Here is a 13,698-nt window from a genome sequence, read left to right as displayed (position 1 = left end):
GGCCTGCTACTCTGTGCTACGCCCGTGCTTACCTTGCTCCCGGAGACCCGGTCCCTCTCGGGAGGGTAACAAGGGAAAGTGTTCAGTGCAGATCAGTGAGTAAGCACCAGCCTGCACGTGCCCACCTTGGTCCCGGAGACCCGGTCCCTCTCGGGAGGGTAACAAGGGAGCTGTCTGAGCACTTGTGCCTGGGCTTTTCCCCTTTCTCCTGCTATTCCGGCCTGCTACTCTGTTAGTTTCCAGTTAGTTACTCTGAAGTAACTGTAGTAATTTTCAGAGATTGTTTGGATAGTGTGATAGTATCCATATTAATAATAAATCACATGCTATTTCCATATTGTGCCAAACACACAGCGAAAATAGTTCTAATAATTTTAAGAATTTGAATCTGGAAATAATTTCATTGTCAAAGACTTTATTGTATCTAGTGTAATGTGTTACATTTGTATGTGCCATATTCTCCTAGCTAATATGAATATAGACATTTAAACTACAATTTCTCTTTTCTTTCTATAGTATCTTCAACCAATCTTATCACTCCTCCAACAGTTGTCAACAGCCAGCCTAAATTGCAGACTCCAGCAACTTCAGGTTCTCTGACAGCAACATCAGTTCTTCCTGCACCCAACACAGCTACAGTAGTTGCCACTACTCAGGTGCCCAGTGGAAATCCCCAGCCTACAATCTCTTTACAACCTTTGCCAGTGATTTTGCATGTACCTGTTGCTGTATCCTCCCAGCCTCAGCTCCTACAGAGTCATCCAGGGACTTTGGTGACCAATCCGCCTTCTGGCAGCGTTGAATTTATTTCTGTGCAAAGCCCACCTACAGTGAGTGGTCTCACCAAAAATCCAGTATCTTTGCCATCCCTGCCAAACCCCACTAAACCAAACAACGTTTCTTCTGTGCCCAGTCCTAGTATTCAAAGGAACTCTCCGGCTGGTGCTACACCATTAGGAACAACACTTGCTGTACAGGCTGTTCCAACAGCACACTCTATTGTACAAGCCACAAGGACTTCTTTACCCACAGTAGGACCATCAGGACTCTATAATCCATCCAATAATCGAGGTCCTATACAGATGAAAATTCCAATTTCTGCTTTTAGTACTTCATCTCCTGCAGAACAGAGCAACACTACCACCCCAAGAATTGGTAAGTCAGTATGTATGTTTAATAATAGAAATGCAATCATATTATTGGCCTTTACATGATCGAATTTGTGGGGGGAGATGAGTGGCTAGTGTTACTTGAAAAGCATAGTGAACAGAATTTCTTTAGATAGTAATTTAAATACCTAAGACAAATAGTGTTGTTTAAATGGGATGGAATGAGTATATTTTGAGTGAGAGGTTAGTATTTGTATTTTATCTTTTAATAGTTTTCCTAATTGGGTGAATTTTTATTTATGCTTTATAGCAAGCATTGTGAATTGTTTTTATTAAAATTTTTCAGGAATATCTGAATAGAACAAACATTTTTTAAAAGTATCTAAGTGACATACTATATACTTGTAAGAGAAAAATGTAACTGTGCATTCATCACTCACATCTTCTAAATTTGAAGTTTAAAAATAGTCTTCCTCCTCTCATGTACTACAAAATGATTGTTTCATGCTTCTATTATTTATTTTCCCTTATGATATATTATGTGATTATGTTTGTATTTACTTAGAGATATTGCAAACAGGAGAACTTATGTGTACTTATATTTAAACTCTGCAAAACTCTAGTTCTTCGTTCCTGAAAGCATACATTTTATATATATTCCATGACTTGTTTATTCTTCATTTCTGATTTTGCATTTACTCTATCTAGGTACTTTTGTAACTATCATGTGTAACTATAACCCAAAAACCAAACAGCCATGGAGTCAGATCTGACTCATAGCAACCCCTCCTTGGTTTCTGAGGGAGTATCACTATAGCAGTAAATTGCCCAGCCTTCCTTCTGAGGAGTGGCTGGTGGGTTTGAACCACCAGCCTTCTGGTTAGCAGTCAGATGCTTTAGGCACTAGACCTCTCTGTCTTATTTATGTAAACCAAAAAACCAAACTCACTGCCATCGAGTCAATTCTGATTCATAGCAAACCTTTAGCACAGATTAGAACTGCCCCAGGAGCTATAGTGGCATAATGCCTAAGGCAGAGATACCACCTTGGAAACCTGAGGAGGGGTCACTATGAGTTGGGACCGACTCGATGCCAGTGATTTTTTTTTTGTTTGTTTTGGTATGGGGTTTCCGAGGCTGTTAATCTTTACAGAAGCAAACTGCCTCCTCTTTTTCCCATGGAGTGGCTAGTGGTTTCAGCCAGCCAACCTTTTGGTTGGAGCTGAATGCTTTAACCACCACGCAGTAGACTTCCTCTTTACTGATGAAATGACTATGAAATTTAAAAACGATCTAAAGTAAAAAAATTACTTTTATAAGTATGCAGTCCTTGCTTTTATTTGTCATATAGTCATTGATACTGTACTTACTCTCTAAATGTGTGGGGGTTTTTTAAATTATAAAATACTGATGGTATGTCACAGAGGTAGTCAGGGAGTTGCAAATCAAAATTACTATTTGGCAGAAGAGGAATATCACCTTCATATAATGAACGTCTGTGATATGAACCTGAAATTTTACCTAAAAATGCAACTATTATTAATAATATTAGTATTTTTAATTTGAATGTTTAATATAGTGCAGGAACAGTATTTCTTAGCATTATATGCCACAGTATTATTCCTTAGACGTTATTATTCTTGTTTACAGACTAAAATAGATGCTTACTTTTACCTGAGGTTAGTGGACAAGTGATACTCTTCTATGGTACTTCCCTTTTCTCTAATTCTTCTTTTTCCTTACTATTTTTTGTAATTTTTAATATGTCAGGGTAGAAGATGCCTTGGTATGTTTATTCTTTTATATGATTTTGGAGTTTTTTGTCATGAAATTTTGAGGCATAATTGACATTCATGGTTCCCAGATGAGATATATTCCTAGTTAAAGAACTTGCTTTTGAGATTCCGTGGCTTGCAAAGAAATAAATAACCTAGTTTTTTTTTTTTTTTGTTTAATTGTATAGATGCTATTATCCTAAGTATTTTTGTAAATATCAGAATTATAATTACATTATGGTGTCCTCTTAAAATTTGGATGAGCATTTGATAGATGAAAAAGGGTACAGTCTTCCCAATGTTACGTTGCTCATGTACTTCTTTTTATTAGTCATAAGTGTCAATCTGTTTTCATGTTCATTTATTTGACTATTCTTAACTGTTTTTGTATATCGAATATTGTAAAAAAAATCATTATTTAGTACTGCATTTTACTTTTGTGATAATCCACGTTTATATGGAAACTTACAAAATCTTATATTTTAACATTTATTTAATGTGTGTGTGTTTGTGTGTACACAAACAAATTGTTTAAAGGAGAATTTTCCTTCCAAATTCCACTAAGAATGCTTACCTACATTTACCATATTGGAAAGTAAATTAAATATTAAAATAAAGCGGAATGACAACCTTTGTATGTTGGCCATAATGTTAATTAGAATAAGAGCATATATTCTATTAAAAAAAAAAAAAAAACCTACTTCTATCAAGTTTATTCCTACTCATAGCAACCCCTGTAGGGTTTCTAAGGCTGTAAATTTTTATAGAAGTAGATTGCCTCATCTTCCTCCCACAGAGCAGCTGGAGTGTTTGAACTACTGACCTTCTGGTTAGCAGCCAAATACATTACACACAGTGTCATAATTTTTGGAGCTCCAGCATAATTTTTGGAGCGACAGAAATGAGGTCTTTTGTCTCTGGGCTTCCCAAAACCTAAACTGAAGCCAGATAGCAAAATTTGGCTGCATATCAAAGTTAAAAACAAAATTTGTATATTCCTTATGTGATAAATTAGACTATGTAATTAAAACTTTTAAGTCTTCTACTTACGTAGGTATTATTTATTTAATGAAAATATATGCTGTGTAAGTAGAATGTATACATTTATATATGTATTATCATAATTCAGTATATCTTTAAAATTTAAGTCAGTATTTTCTGATGATAAGAAAAACAGCTCACTGCTGTCAAGTCATAGTGACCCCTTCTTGGGTTTCCGAGGTGATACCACTACGGAAGTAGATTGCCCAGTCTTCCTTCCAAGGAGTGACTAGTGGGCTTGAACCACCAGCCTTCTGGCATAGCCTTAGGCACTATGCCACCAGAGCTCCTTCTGATGTTAGTAAAGTAAAAATCTCCTAGGGACAGTTTAGAAATTTAGGACTCAAATTATAGTTAGTTTCATTTATTCATCAAGTTTGAATGTCTGTATTGTTCTAAGGTCCTGCAGACACATAGAACTGTATAAAATAGTCCCTATTCTCACTGAGTTCCCAGTCAAATAGGGAATTTAGGCATTAAATAAGCAACTATAAATGGGATGAGAGTTAAGATACGCATATTGTTGTGAAAGGTTATGGGAGATCTGGAAAGGTGTAAAAGAATGAGTGGAGGGATAAGCAGAATAAAACCAAACCAAAACCAGACTCTTTACCTTCAAGTCAATTCTGACTCATGGTAGTAACCCCATGTATTACAGAGCAGAACTATTCCATAGGGTTTTCTTGCCTGTGATCTGTACAGAAGCAGATCACTAGGCTTCTCTTCTGTAACACTACAGGTGGGTTTGAACCACCAACCTTTTTAGGTTAGTAGATGAGTGCAAACCACTTGCACCACACAGGGACCTATGGAGAAATTAGGGAGATATTAGAAGTATTGTGTAGGAGATGACACACATGAATAATGGCTGTGGTGTGGGCAGTTGTTTTGGAGGGGATTAGAATGGAGTTAAGGAGATTAATTATGAGGCTCTTGTAGTTGTCCAGATTAGAGATGGTGATATGTCAAAGACTTGAAAGTTATTCAGGAGGTACAATTGATAGTACTTGGTAATTTATTGATTAAAGATTAGATGGGTAAGGGAGATGGAGAAATTAACAATGACTCAGATTTCTTAAGACCTTGTTAAATGCTGTTGCATTTAAAAGATGAACAGATTTTGGGGGAGAATTCTATGTGTATACTGGGAGAGTACAGTAACCTCTCTAAGGTTTTACTAAACATTTTATATTCCAAAAGTATAAAAAAAAAACTGTACTTTTTAAAACAACAAACCAACTGTTGTTCTTTCAACTATAATTTCATTTGAGTTTCTTCAAAGGCAGAGTTAAGAAAGTGAAGATTTTACCTGTGATTTGTGTTCATATAATAATTTTCCAGCATCTATTAAGGGACACTATCAACTGGCACTCCTATAATGTCATCAATATATCTTAATATTGTACCATATAGGATCAGTAACCTAGAATTAGTTTTATATTAACTAGCCTTTATAGAACTTCATAGTCCAAAACAGATGCTGATTTGTAATAAATAATTTTAAGATAAATTCTTAAAAGTTAATAATAAGCTAATACATTCCTACTACAAAAATAATCAAAATAATTTGGTAGGGAGAAATTGTAAGGGCCTTCTTTGTACTTCCCTATCCTGGAATAACCTCTTTTGATAGGTAAATGCTTATCTTAACTGATAGTTTTTTTTAAGTACAGATTTATATATGTATATGTGAAAAGTTTTTTTTTTTTTTAATTAATAGCTTTTATGTATTTTGAACATTTGCACATGAATGATATGCTATATCTTGACAAAGAAGGTGTTCTCCCCAGAGAGCAACATCAGAAAAACTGATAATTTAATTCACATTACCGTATCACCAAAGATGAATAGCTGAGTGATCACCTCAATAGATGCCAGAGACATTTGATAATGTTTAGTACCTTCCCTTTTAATTCCTTAGTTAGAAATTGGAGTTAAGACATACTTGGTTTATTATTTATGTTGTTTTGGAAGTAACTTTCATGTGTTCTCCCTATAAAATAAATACAAGTTATGAGTCCATTATTGTAAAAAGACAAGGAAGGGTTTACTGAGGGAAGGAAATTAACTTTATTGATTACCGAGGGTGGGAGGGAAGAGGAGAGAAAATTTCAGATTAGTTGGGGGTCACATGTTGATTTGGGTGAGAGAAGGGGCAATATGTGACCAGCATGGTGACAGTGGGGAACACAGAAACATGCACAAAAGATACAGACAATACAGGCAAATACCTTTTACAATTCTGTGTTACCACTAGCACCAAACACTTGGCTATGAGTAAAATGCATAGGCAAGTGAGAAGATCAGTTGTGGTTAGGCGAACAGGAACATACCAAGACCAAAATAGATTTAGCTGAAGATAATCTTACATATGTACTTGTGCTACAAAATTATCCACATACATTATAGAAGTAACAAAGGACAGGGTTGGAGTAACTTCTTAGAGACAACCAAACACCTTGAAAGAGAGAATCAATGGGCCTGTGGGCTCAGGACCATAGTTTCAGGGGACATCATGCTTAGTTGGCACAACATAATACATAAAAATCTTATTCTATATCCTACTTTGGTGAGTAGCGGTTGGGGTCTTAAAAGCTTTTGAGTAGCCATGTAAGATGCAGCTATTGGTCTCCTCTTGTCTGGAGCAAAGAAGAGTGAAGAAAATCAAAGTCATTTGGAAACAATTAGTCCAAAGATACGGACAGTGAGGCCCCTATTAGTCCAAAGACACGGACAGCGAGGCCCCTTAGCCTTAGACCTAAGACCAGAAGAACTAGATGGTGCCTGGCTACCAATGCCAGCCACTCAAAAAGGCATCAGAATTGGAGATCCTGGCTAGACTGGGAGGAAAAATGTGGAACAAAATTCAAAAACACAAAAATGACCAGAATTACTATTTAGATAGGGATTGGTAGAACTTCCGAGACTATGGCCCTGAGTTATCCTTTGGGCCTAGAAATGGACTCACTTCAGTGAACTGGCACAGATAAAAAGAGCACAAGGAGGGGGTAGTCAGAGGGAGGAGAAAAGAGGAGAATTTTTCTTTATGGTTGGGGATTATAATCAGGCCATGGAATCAAATGTGCATGAATTGTTGAATGTAAAACAAATCTTCTTTTGTAAATTTGCACCCAAAGCATAATCAAATAAATAAATACAAGTTAACTGAAAAATGAACAAAGAAACAAAAAATCATATATGATTGAACTACCTAGATTCTGCATATGATTTTCTCTGTATCACTATGTACATTTTACTGTTTGCAGCCATTTTTTATTGAGTTTATTGCAAACAGTTTTGCTCATTCATTTTTTTTTTTCTCTCCAAAGGACTACATAGTATAGAGGAATTATATTTTAACCATTCCTTCATGTTAGAACATTCAAGTTTTCTGTATCTTTAATTATTTCCCTGAGATATTCCTTAGGCTGGAATTAGAATGGCTGCATCAATGGATATGTGAAATTTTTAAAAAATTTGTAAATTTTTCCTTCTGAAAGATGCTTAAGCAGTGATCTACCTGACTGTGTTATATGTTGACAGACAAAATAGTTGTAGAAAATTAGATGAACTATTGCCTAAGGCATTTGACTGCTAACCAGAAGGCTGGCAATTCAAACCCACTAGCCACTCCTCAGAAGGAAGGTTGGGCAATCTACTTCCATAGTGATACTGCCTCAGAAACCCAAGGAGGTCACTATGAGTCGGATCCTACTCCACAGCAGTGAGTTTGTTTGTTTGTTCTATTGTATATGAAGCAACCTAACTTTTTGTATTTTTGAAAATGACTCAGTTTGTTTTTTTTTAAACTCAGAAAACCAGACAAACAAAACATCAGATACTTCTGTTAATAAGAAAGCAGCTGATAGTACATCACAGGTAAGATTTTTCCTTATATAAAAAAGTAAAATTCTAATTATATTCCACAGGAGAATGGAATTTCCATCAATATTTTTTCATATGGTAAAAAATAACTTTAAATCTGTTTTTACAGCCACCCAAATATTTTCTAATACTTTTTTTAGTAACATTTGCCAAGAATTAAGTTTCCCTTCTTAACAATTCTCTTAAGATATAATATTTATTATATTAACCAAACTGCTTGAATTATACATCTGTCATTTGCCTTCATATAGTTTAAAGATCTTTGATTATGATTATTTTCCTTTAAATAAATTTTTGACCAAAGCTAGATATGTAGCGTGGGTTATAAATCAAAAGTACTGAAAAAAAATTATTTCTTACAAATTTTGATAGTATTTGTATATAATATTAAGATGAAAGTTGTGGTTTTTCCAAAGATGTCTTAATGGATTTTTAACTATGTTTTTAATTAAAATTATATTAAGTACTTTCTAGACATCATGGGATATGAGAATTGTTGTGAATTTAGTGATATTATAAGGTACTTTGTTGTTAAGTGCCATCAAGTCATTTCTGACTCATAGTGACCTTATGTACAACAGAACAAAACACTGCGCAGTCCTGAGCTGTCCTCACAGTCATTGCTATCTTTGAGCCCATTGTTGCAACCATTCTGTCAGTTGATGTCTTGGAGGGTTTTTCTCTTTTTCGCCAACCTCCTACTTTTGCAAGTATGTCTTTCTCTAAGGACTGGTTCCTCCTGATAACATGCCCAAAATATGTGAGATGAAGTGTTACCATTCTCACTTTTAAGGAGCCTCTCAGCTGTCCTTCCAAGACAAATTTGTTTGTTCTTCGGGTAGTCCATGATTTATTTAATATTCTTTGCCAGTACCATAATGCAAAGGCATCAATTCTTTTTCAGTCTTCCTTATTCATTGTCCAGCTTGAGCATGCATAGGAGGTGACTGAAAATACTATGGCTTGGGTCAGGCACATCCTAGTCTTCAAAGTCACATCTTGCTTTGTAACACTTTAAAGGGGTCTTTTGCAGCACATTTGCCCAATGCAATGTGTCATTTGATTTGACCACTGGTTCAGTGGGCATCGATTGAGAATCCAAGTAAAATGAAATCCTTGACAGTGTCAACATTTTCTCTGCTTATCATGATGTTGCTTACTGGATTAGTTGTGAGGATTTTCGTTTTCTTTTTGTTGAGGTGTAATCCATCCTGAAGATTGTAGTCTTTGTTCTTTATCAGTAAGTGCTTCAAGTCCTCTTCACTTTCAGCAAGCAAGGTTGTGTCATCTCTGTAACACAGGTTATTAATGAATCTTCCTCCAATCCTGATGCTGTGTTCTGCTTCATATAGTTCAGCTCTCAGATTATTTGCTCACCATACATAATGAATAAGTGTGGTGAACAGATACAACCCTGACACAAACCTTTCCTGATTTTAAACCATTCACTCTATCCCCTTGTGCTAGTATGGCCTCGTGGTCTATGTTCTCATGAGCACAATTAAATGTTCTGGAATTCCTATTCTTCACAGTGTTATTTATATTTTGTTATGATCCCATAGTCAAATGCCTTTGCACAGTTAGTGAAACACAGGTATCTTTCTGGTATTCCTTTTGGTCAGCCAAGATCCATCTGACATCAGCAATCATAGCCCTCATTCTACACCTTCTTCGGAATCCAGGCTGAATTTCTGTCAGTTTCCTGTCAATATGCTGATGAAACCATTTTTAAATTATCTTCAGCAAAACTTTATTTGCATATGGTATTAATGATACTGTTTGATAATTTCCACGTTCTGTTGGATCACCTTTCTTTGGAATGAGCACAGATAAGGATCTAGTTCAGTCAGTTCGCCGGACAGGCAGCTGTCTTCCAAATTTTGGGGCATAGACAAGTGAGCATCTCTAACACTGCATCAATTTCTTGAAACATCTGAATGAGTATTCCATCAATTCCTGTAGTCTTGTTTTTTGCCAATTCCTTTAGTGCAGCTTAGACTTCTTCCTTCAATACCATTGGCTTTTGATCCTATGCTACCTACTGGAATAGTGAAACACTGACCAATTCTTTTTTGGTGCAGTGACGCTTTGTATTCCTCCCATCTTCTTTTGATGCTACCACTGTCTTTCAATATTTTGCATTAGAATCCTTCAATATTTCAAGTCGAAGTTTGAATTTTTTCTTCAGTTCTTTCAGCTTGAAAAATGCCAAGCATGTTCTTCCCTTTTGATTTTTTAGTTCCATGTCTCTGCATATTTCATTATAATACTTTACTTTGCCTTCTCAAGCCACCATTTGAAATCTTTTGTTCAGCTCTTTTGTTTTATCATTTCTTCCATTTGCTTTAGTCTCAGTTCAAGAGAAATTTTCCAAGTTTTTTTCTGAAATCCATTTTGATCTTCTCTTCCTTTCCTGTCTTTTTATGACCTTTTGGCTTTCTTCATGTATGATGTTCTTAATGTCATCCTACAACTCGTCTAGTCTTCTGTCACTGGTGTTCATTGTGTCAGATCTGTTCTTTAAATGGTCTTTAAAGTCAGATGGGATATAATCACAGTTATATTTTGGCTCTCATGGACTTGTTTTAATTTTCTTCAGCTTCGGCTTGAACTTGTGTATTAACAATTGATGGTCTGCTCTACAGTCAGCTCCTGGCCTTGTTCGTACTCTTGACACTGAGCTTCTCCATCGCCTCTTTCCATAGATGTATTTGATTTGATTTCTGTGTATTCCATCTAGTGGGGTCCACATATATAGTTGCTGTTAATGTTGTTGAAAAAAAATATTTGCAGTGACTAAGTTGTTGGTTGTTAGAAATTCTATAATGTGGTCTCTGGCATCATTTCTATGGCTGTCATCACATTTTCCACCTGCCAGTGCTGCTGTTTGTTACCAACTTTTCCATTCCAGTCACCACTAATTATCAATACATCTTAATTGCATATTGGATCAGTTTCAGCTGTAGAAGTTTGTAAAAATCTTCCATTTCTTCATCTTTGGCTATAGTGATTGGTACGCAAATTTGAATAATAATAGTGTAACTGGTCTTCCTTGTAGGTGTTTAGATATTATCCTATTACTGACAACATTGCACTTCAGGATAAATCTTGAAACATTATTTTTGACAATGTATACAATGCCATTCCTTTTCAATTTGCCCTTCCTAGCACAATAGACTAAATGATTGTCAGATTCAGAATAGCCAGTACCAGTCTTTTGCAACTCACTAATGCCTCAGATATCGATCTTTATGCATTTCATTTTTGATGACTTCTAATTTTGTTGGATTCATACTTTATACCTTTTATGTTCCAATGTTTTGTTTTTTAATTAAATTTTTATTGTGATTTGGGTGAAAGTTTACAGAGCAAATTTACTTTCCTTACTGCAGCTCACATATACTTTGTCTCATGTCATTGACTGCAGTTTCCAGCAGTGCAACAGCTCCCATCGCATTTCCTCCCCATAGTTACATCTTCCCTGTGTCCTTCCCTCCCATGCACTCCTGCCCCCTGAGCCATGTCCCTATGTATACATACACAGCCCTTCTATTCTTCCATGATTGTTCCCTTCAAGGAGTGTATCTACCTAATATAAGTGCTTAGGTCATATGCCTGACTTTTATTTGGCTGGAAGCCATAGGAGTGGGTTCAATTCCAGACCCAAAGGGCAGCTAGGGGCCATAGTCTCAGTGGTTCCATCAGGCTGTATCAGACCAGCAAAACTGGTCCCTTTTTTTTTTTTGATTTTGAGTTTTGTTGCACATTGTTCTTCCACTCTATCCAGGATCCTCCCACATAGATCCCCCTCGGAGTGGTTGGTAGTGGTAGCTGGGCACCATCAAGTTCTTCTGGTCTTATAGTTGTATAGGCTGAGGATCACATGGTGTACCAGTCACTTGGATTACTTGTTTCCATGTGTCTTTGGTTTTCTGCATTCTTCTTTGCTCTGGATGAGGAGAGACACATTGTTGCATCTAGACATCTGCTTGCAATCTTTTAAGATTCCAATTGCTGCTCACCAAAGTAGGATATGGAACAATTTTTTGTGTAGTATGTTATGCCAATTGAGCTTGATGTACCCTGGGACTATGGTCCAAATCCCACAGGTCCAGCTACTTGCTCCCTCTGGGTGGCTGGCTGTGGCCAAGAAGTGACTACAACCTTGTTCCTTGTCAGCTCTACTGTATACATGGGAATTCTTACAAGGCATACAAATACACTTGTAGAAACATTGTTTGCAAACCCTACATATGGTCTTGGGCACACTCCCCCCTGCATAGACATACCTAATAGTTCAACCTGTCCGCCCATTTATCCAGCCGTATATCCATGTTTGCCTTCACTGACAACGCAGTACTGTATGTACAAAAGGGTTCATCTTTGTTGTCTGTTCCTCCCATGCACCTCTCTATGTCTTCCTCTTCCTCAATGCCACCGTGTTGATCACTCAAATTTGATACATTGCCCTTCTCCTCACCTAAATCAGTACTTGTTTCTACCTATCTAACAGTGTTCCCTCCCACTCCTGGTAACCAACAAAGAAATTGCCTTCCATCCATATATAAACCTTTCCTTGACTTTTTATAATAATGGACTAATACAATATTTGTCTTTCTGTGATTGACTTATTTCACTCAGCATAATGTCCTCCAAGTTCATCCATGTTATGCGATGTTTTGCAGATTCTACATTATTCTTTAGTGTTGCATAGTATTCCATTGTGTGTATGTACCATAGTTTGGTTATCTGTTCCTCAGTTGATGGACATCTAGGTTGTTTCCATCTTTTGGCTATTGTAAATAGTGCTGTGATGAACATGGGTGTGCATATATCTGTTCTTATCCTGGCTCTCACTTCTTTAGGGTATATACCTAATGGAATGGCTGGGTCAAATGGTATTTCTAATTCCACCTTTTTAAAGAATTGCCATACTGCTTTCCACAGTGGTTGTATCATTTTACAGTCCCACCGGTAATGTATGAGAGTCCCTGTCTCTCTGCATCTTCGCCAGCATTTGTTATTTACTTTCTTGTTGAACTTTGCTACTAGTGCTGGGGCAAGATGGTATCATTGTTTTTTTGATTTGCTTCTCTGTAATGATTAATTATCGTGAACATTTCTTCATATGTTTGTTGGCCTCCTGAATATCCTCTTTGGTGCTATGTTCAAATTATTAATGGATTTTTACAACTATTCCTTCTCATTTGGAGTCATGCTGTGTCAGCATATACATGTCCTGAAAGCTTTACTGCATTCATATCATTAGGATCGGCTCTACTTTGAGGAAGTAGCTCTTCCATACTAGTATTTTGAGTGCCTTCCAACCTGATGAGCTGATCTTCAAGCACTGTATCAGATAGCATTCCACTGCTATTCATAACGTTTTCACTGGCCAGTTTTTTTGAAAGTAGATTGCTAGGTCTTTTTTCCTAGTCTGTCTTATTCTGGAAGCTCCACTGAAACCTGTCTACCATGTGTGACCCTGCTGGTACAGGTAAACCTTGAAGATAATTGTTGGTTCAATTCCAGACAACTGCAATAAAGCAAATACTGCAATAAAGTGAGTTATAGGAACTTTTTAGTTTCCCAGTGTATACAAGTTATGTTTATACTATATCTGCTAAATGTGCGATAGCATTATGAAAAAGTTTGGAATACTGTGAGAATTACTGAAATTTGATATAGAAACATGAAGTAAGCACATGCTGTTAGAAACATGGCACTGATAGACTTGCTCTGTGCAAGGTTGCCCCAACCTTTAATTTGAAAAAAAAAAAAAAAATTATCTGTGAAGTACAATAAAGAGAAACACAACTATGTTTGTATTTGAAATACTGGTGATGTAGATTTCAGCATCACAGCAACACTCAGGCCATCACAGTGTG

The 13,698-nt window shown here is 36.4% G+C and overlaps 1 protein-coding gene across 1 annotated transcript in view; it reads left to right on the top strand.

Annotated features, from left to right (window-relative positions):
• The window catches only part of LOC103200055 (activating transcription factor 7 interacting protein), a 101,470-nt gene that overhangs the window by 57,520 nt on the left and 30,252 nt on the right, over positions 1 to 13,698 (top strand). Inside the window, exons 8-9 of the mRNA XM_007944472.2 lie at positions 517 to 1,155; positions 7,740 to 7,804. Of these exons, the coding sequence (XP_007942663.1) occupies positions 517 to 1,155; positions 7,740 to 7,804 (704 nt within the window). The remainder of the gene's footprint in view (positions 1 to 516; positions 1,156 to 7,739; positions 7,805 to 13,698) is intronic.

This window comes from Orycteropus afer, unplaced genomic scaffold, assembly GCF_000298275.1.
Source record: "Orycteropus afer afer isolate SDZICR_OR568_19922 unplaced genomic scaffold, OryAfe1.0 scaffold00126, whole genome shotgun sequence".
In the NCBI taxonomy this organism is placed as follows: domain Eukaryota; kingdom Metazoa; phylum Chordata; class Mammalia; order Tubulidentata; family Orycteropodidae; genus Orycteropus; species Orycteropus afer.
This window is presented reverse-complemented; position numbering and strand designations above follow the sequence as displayed.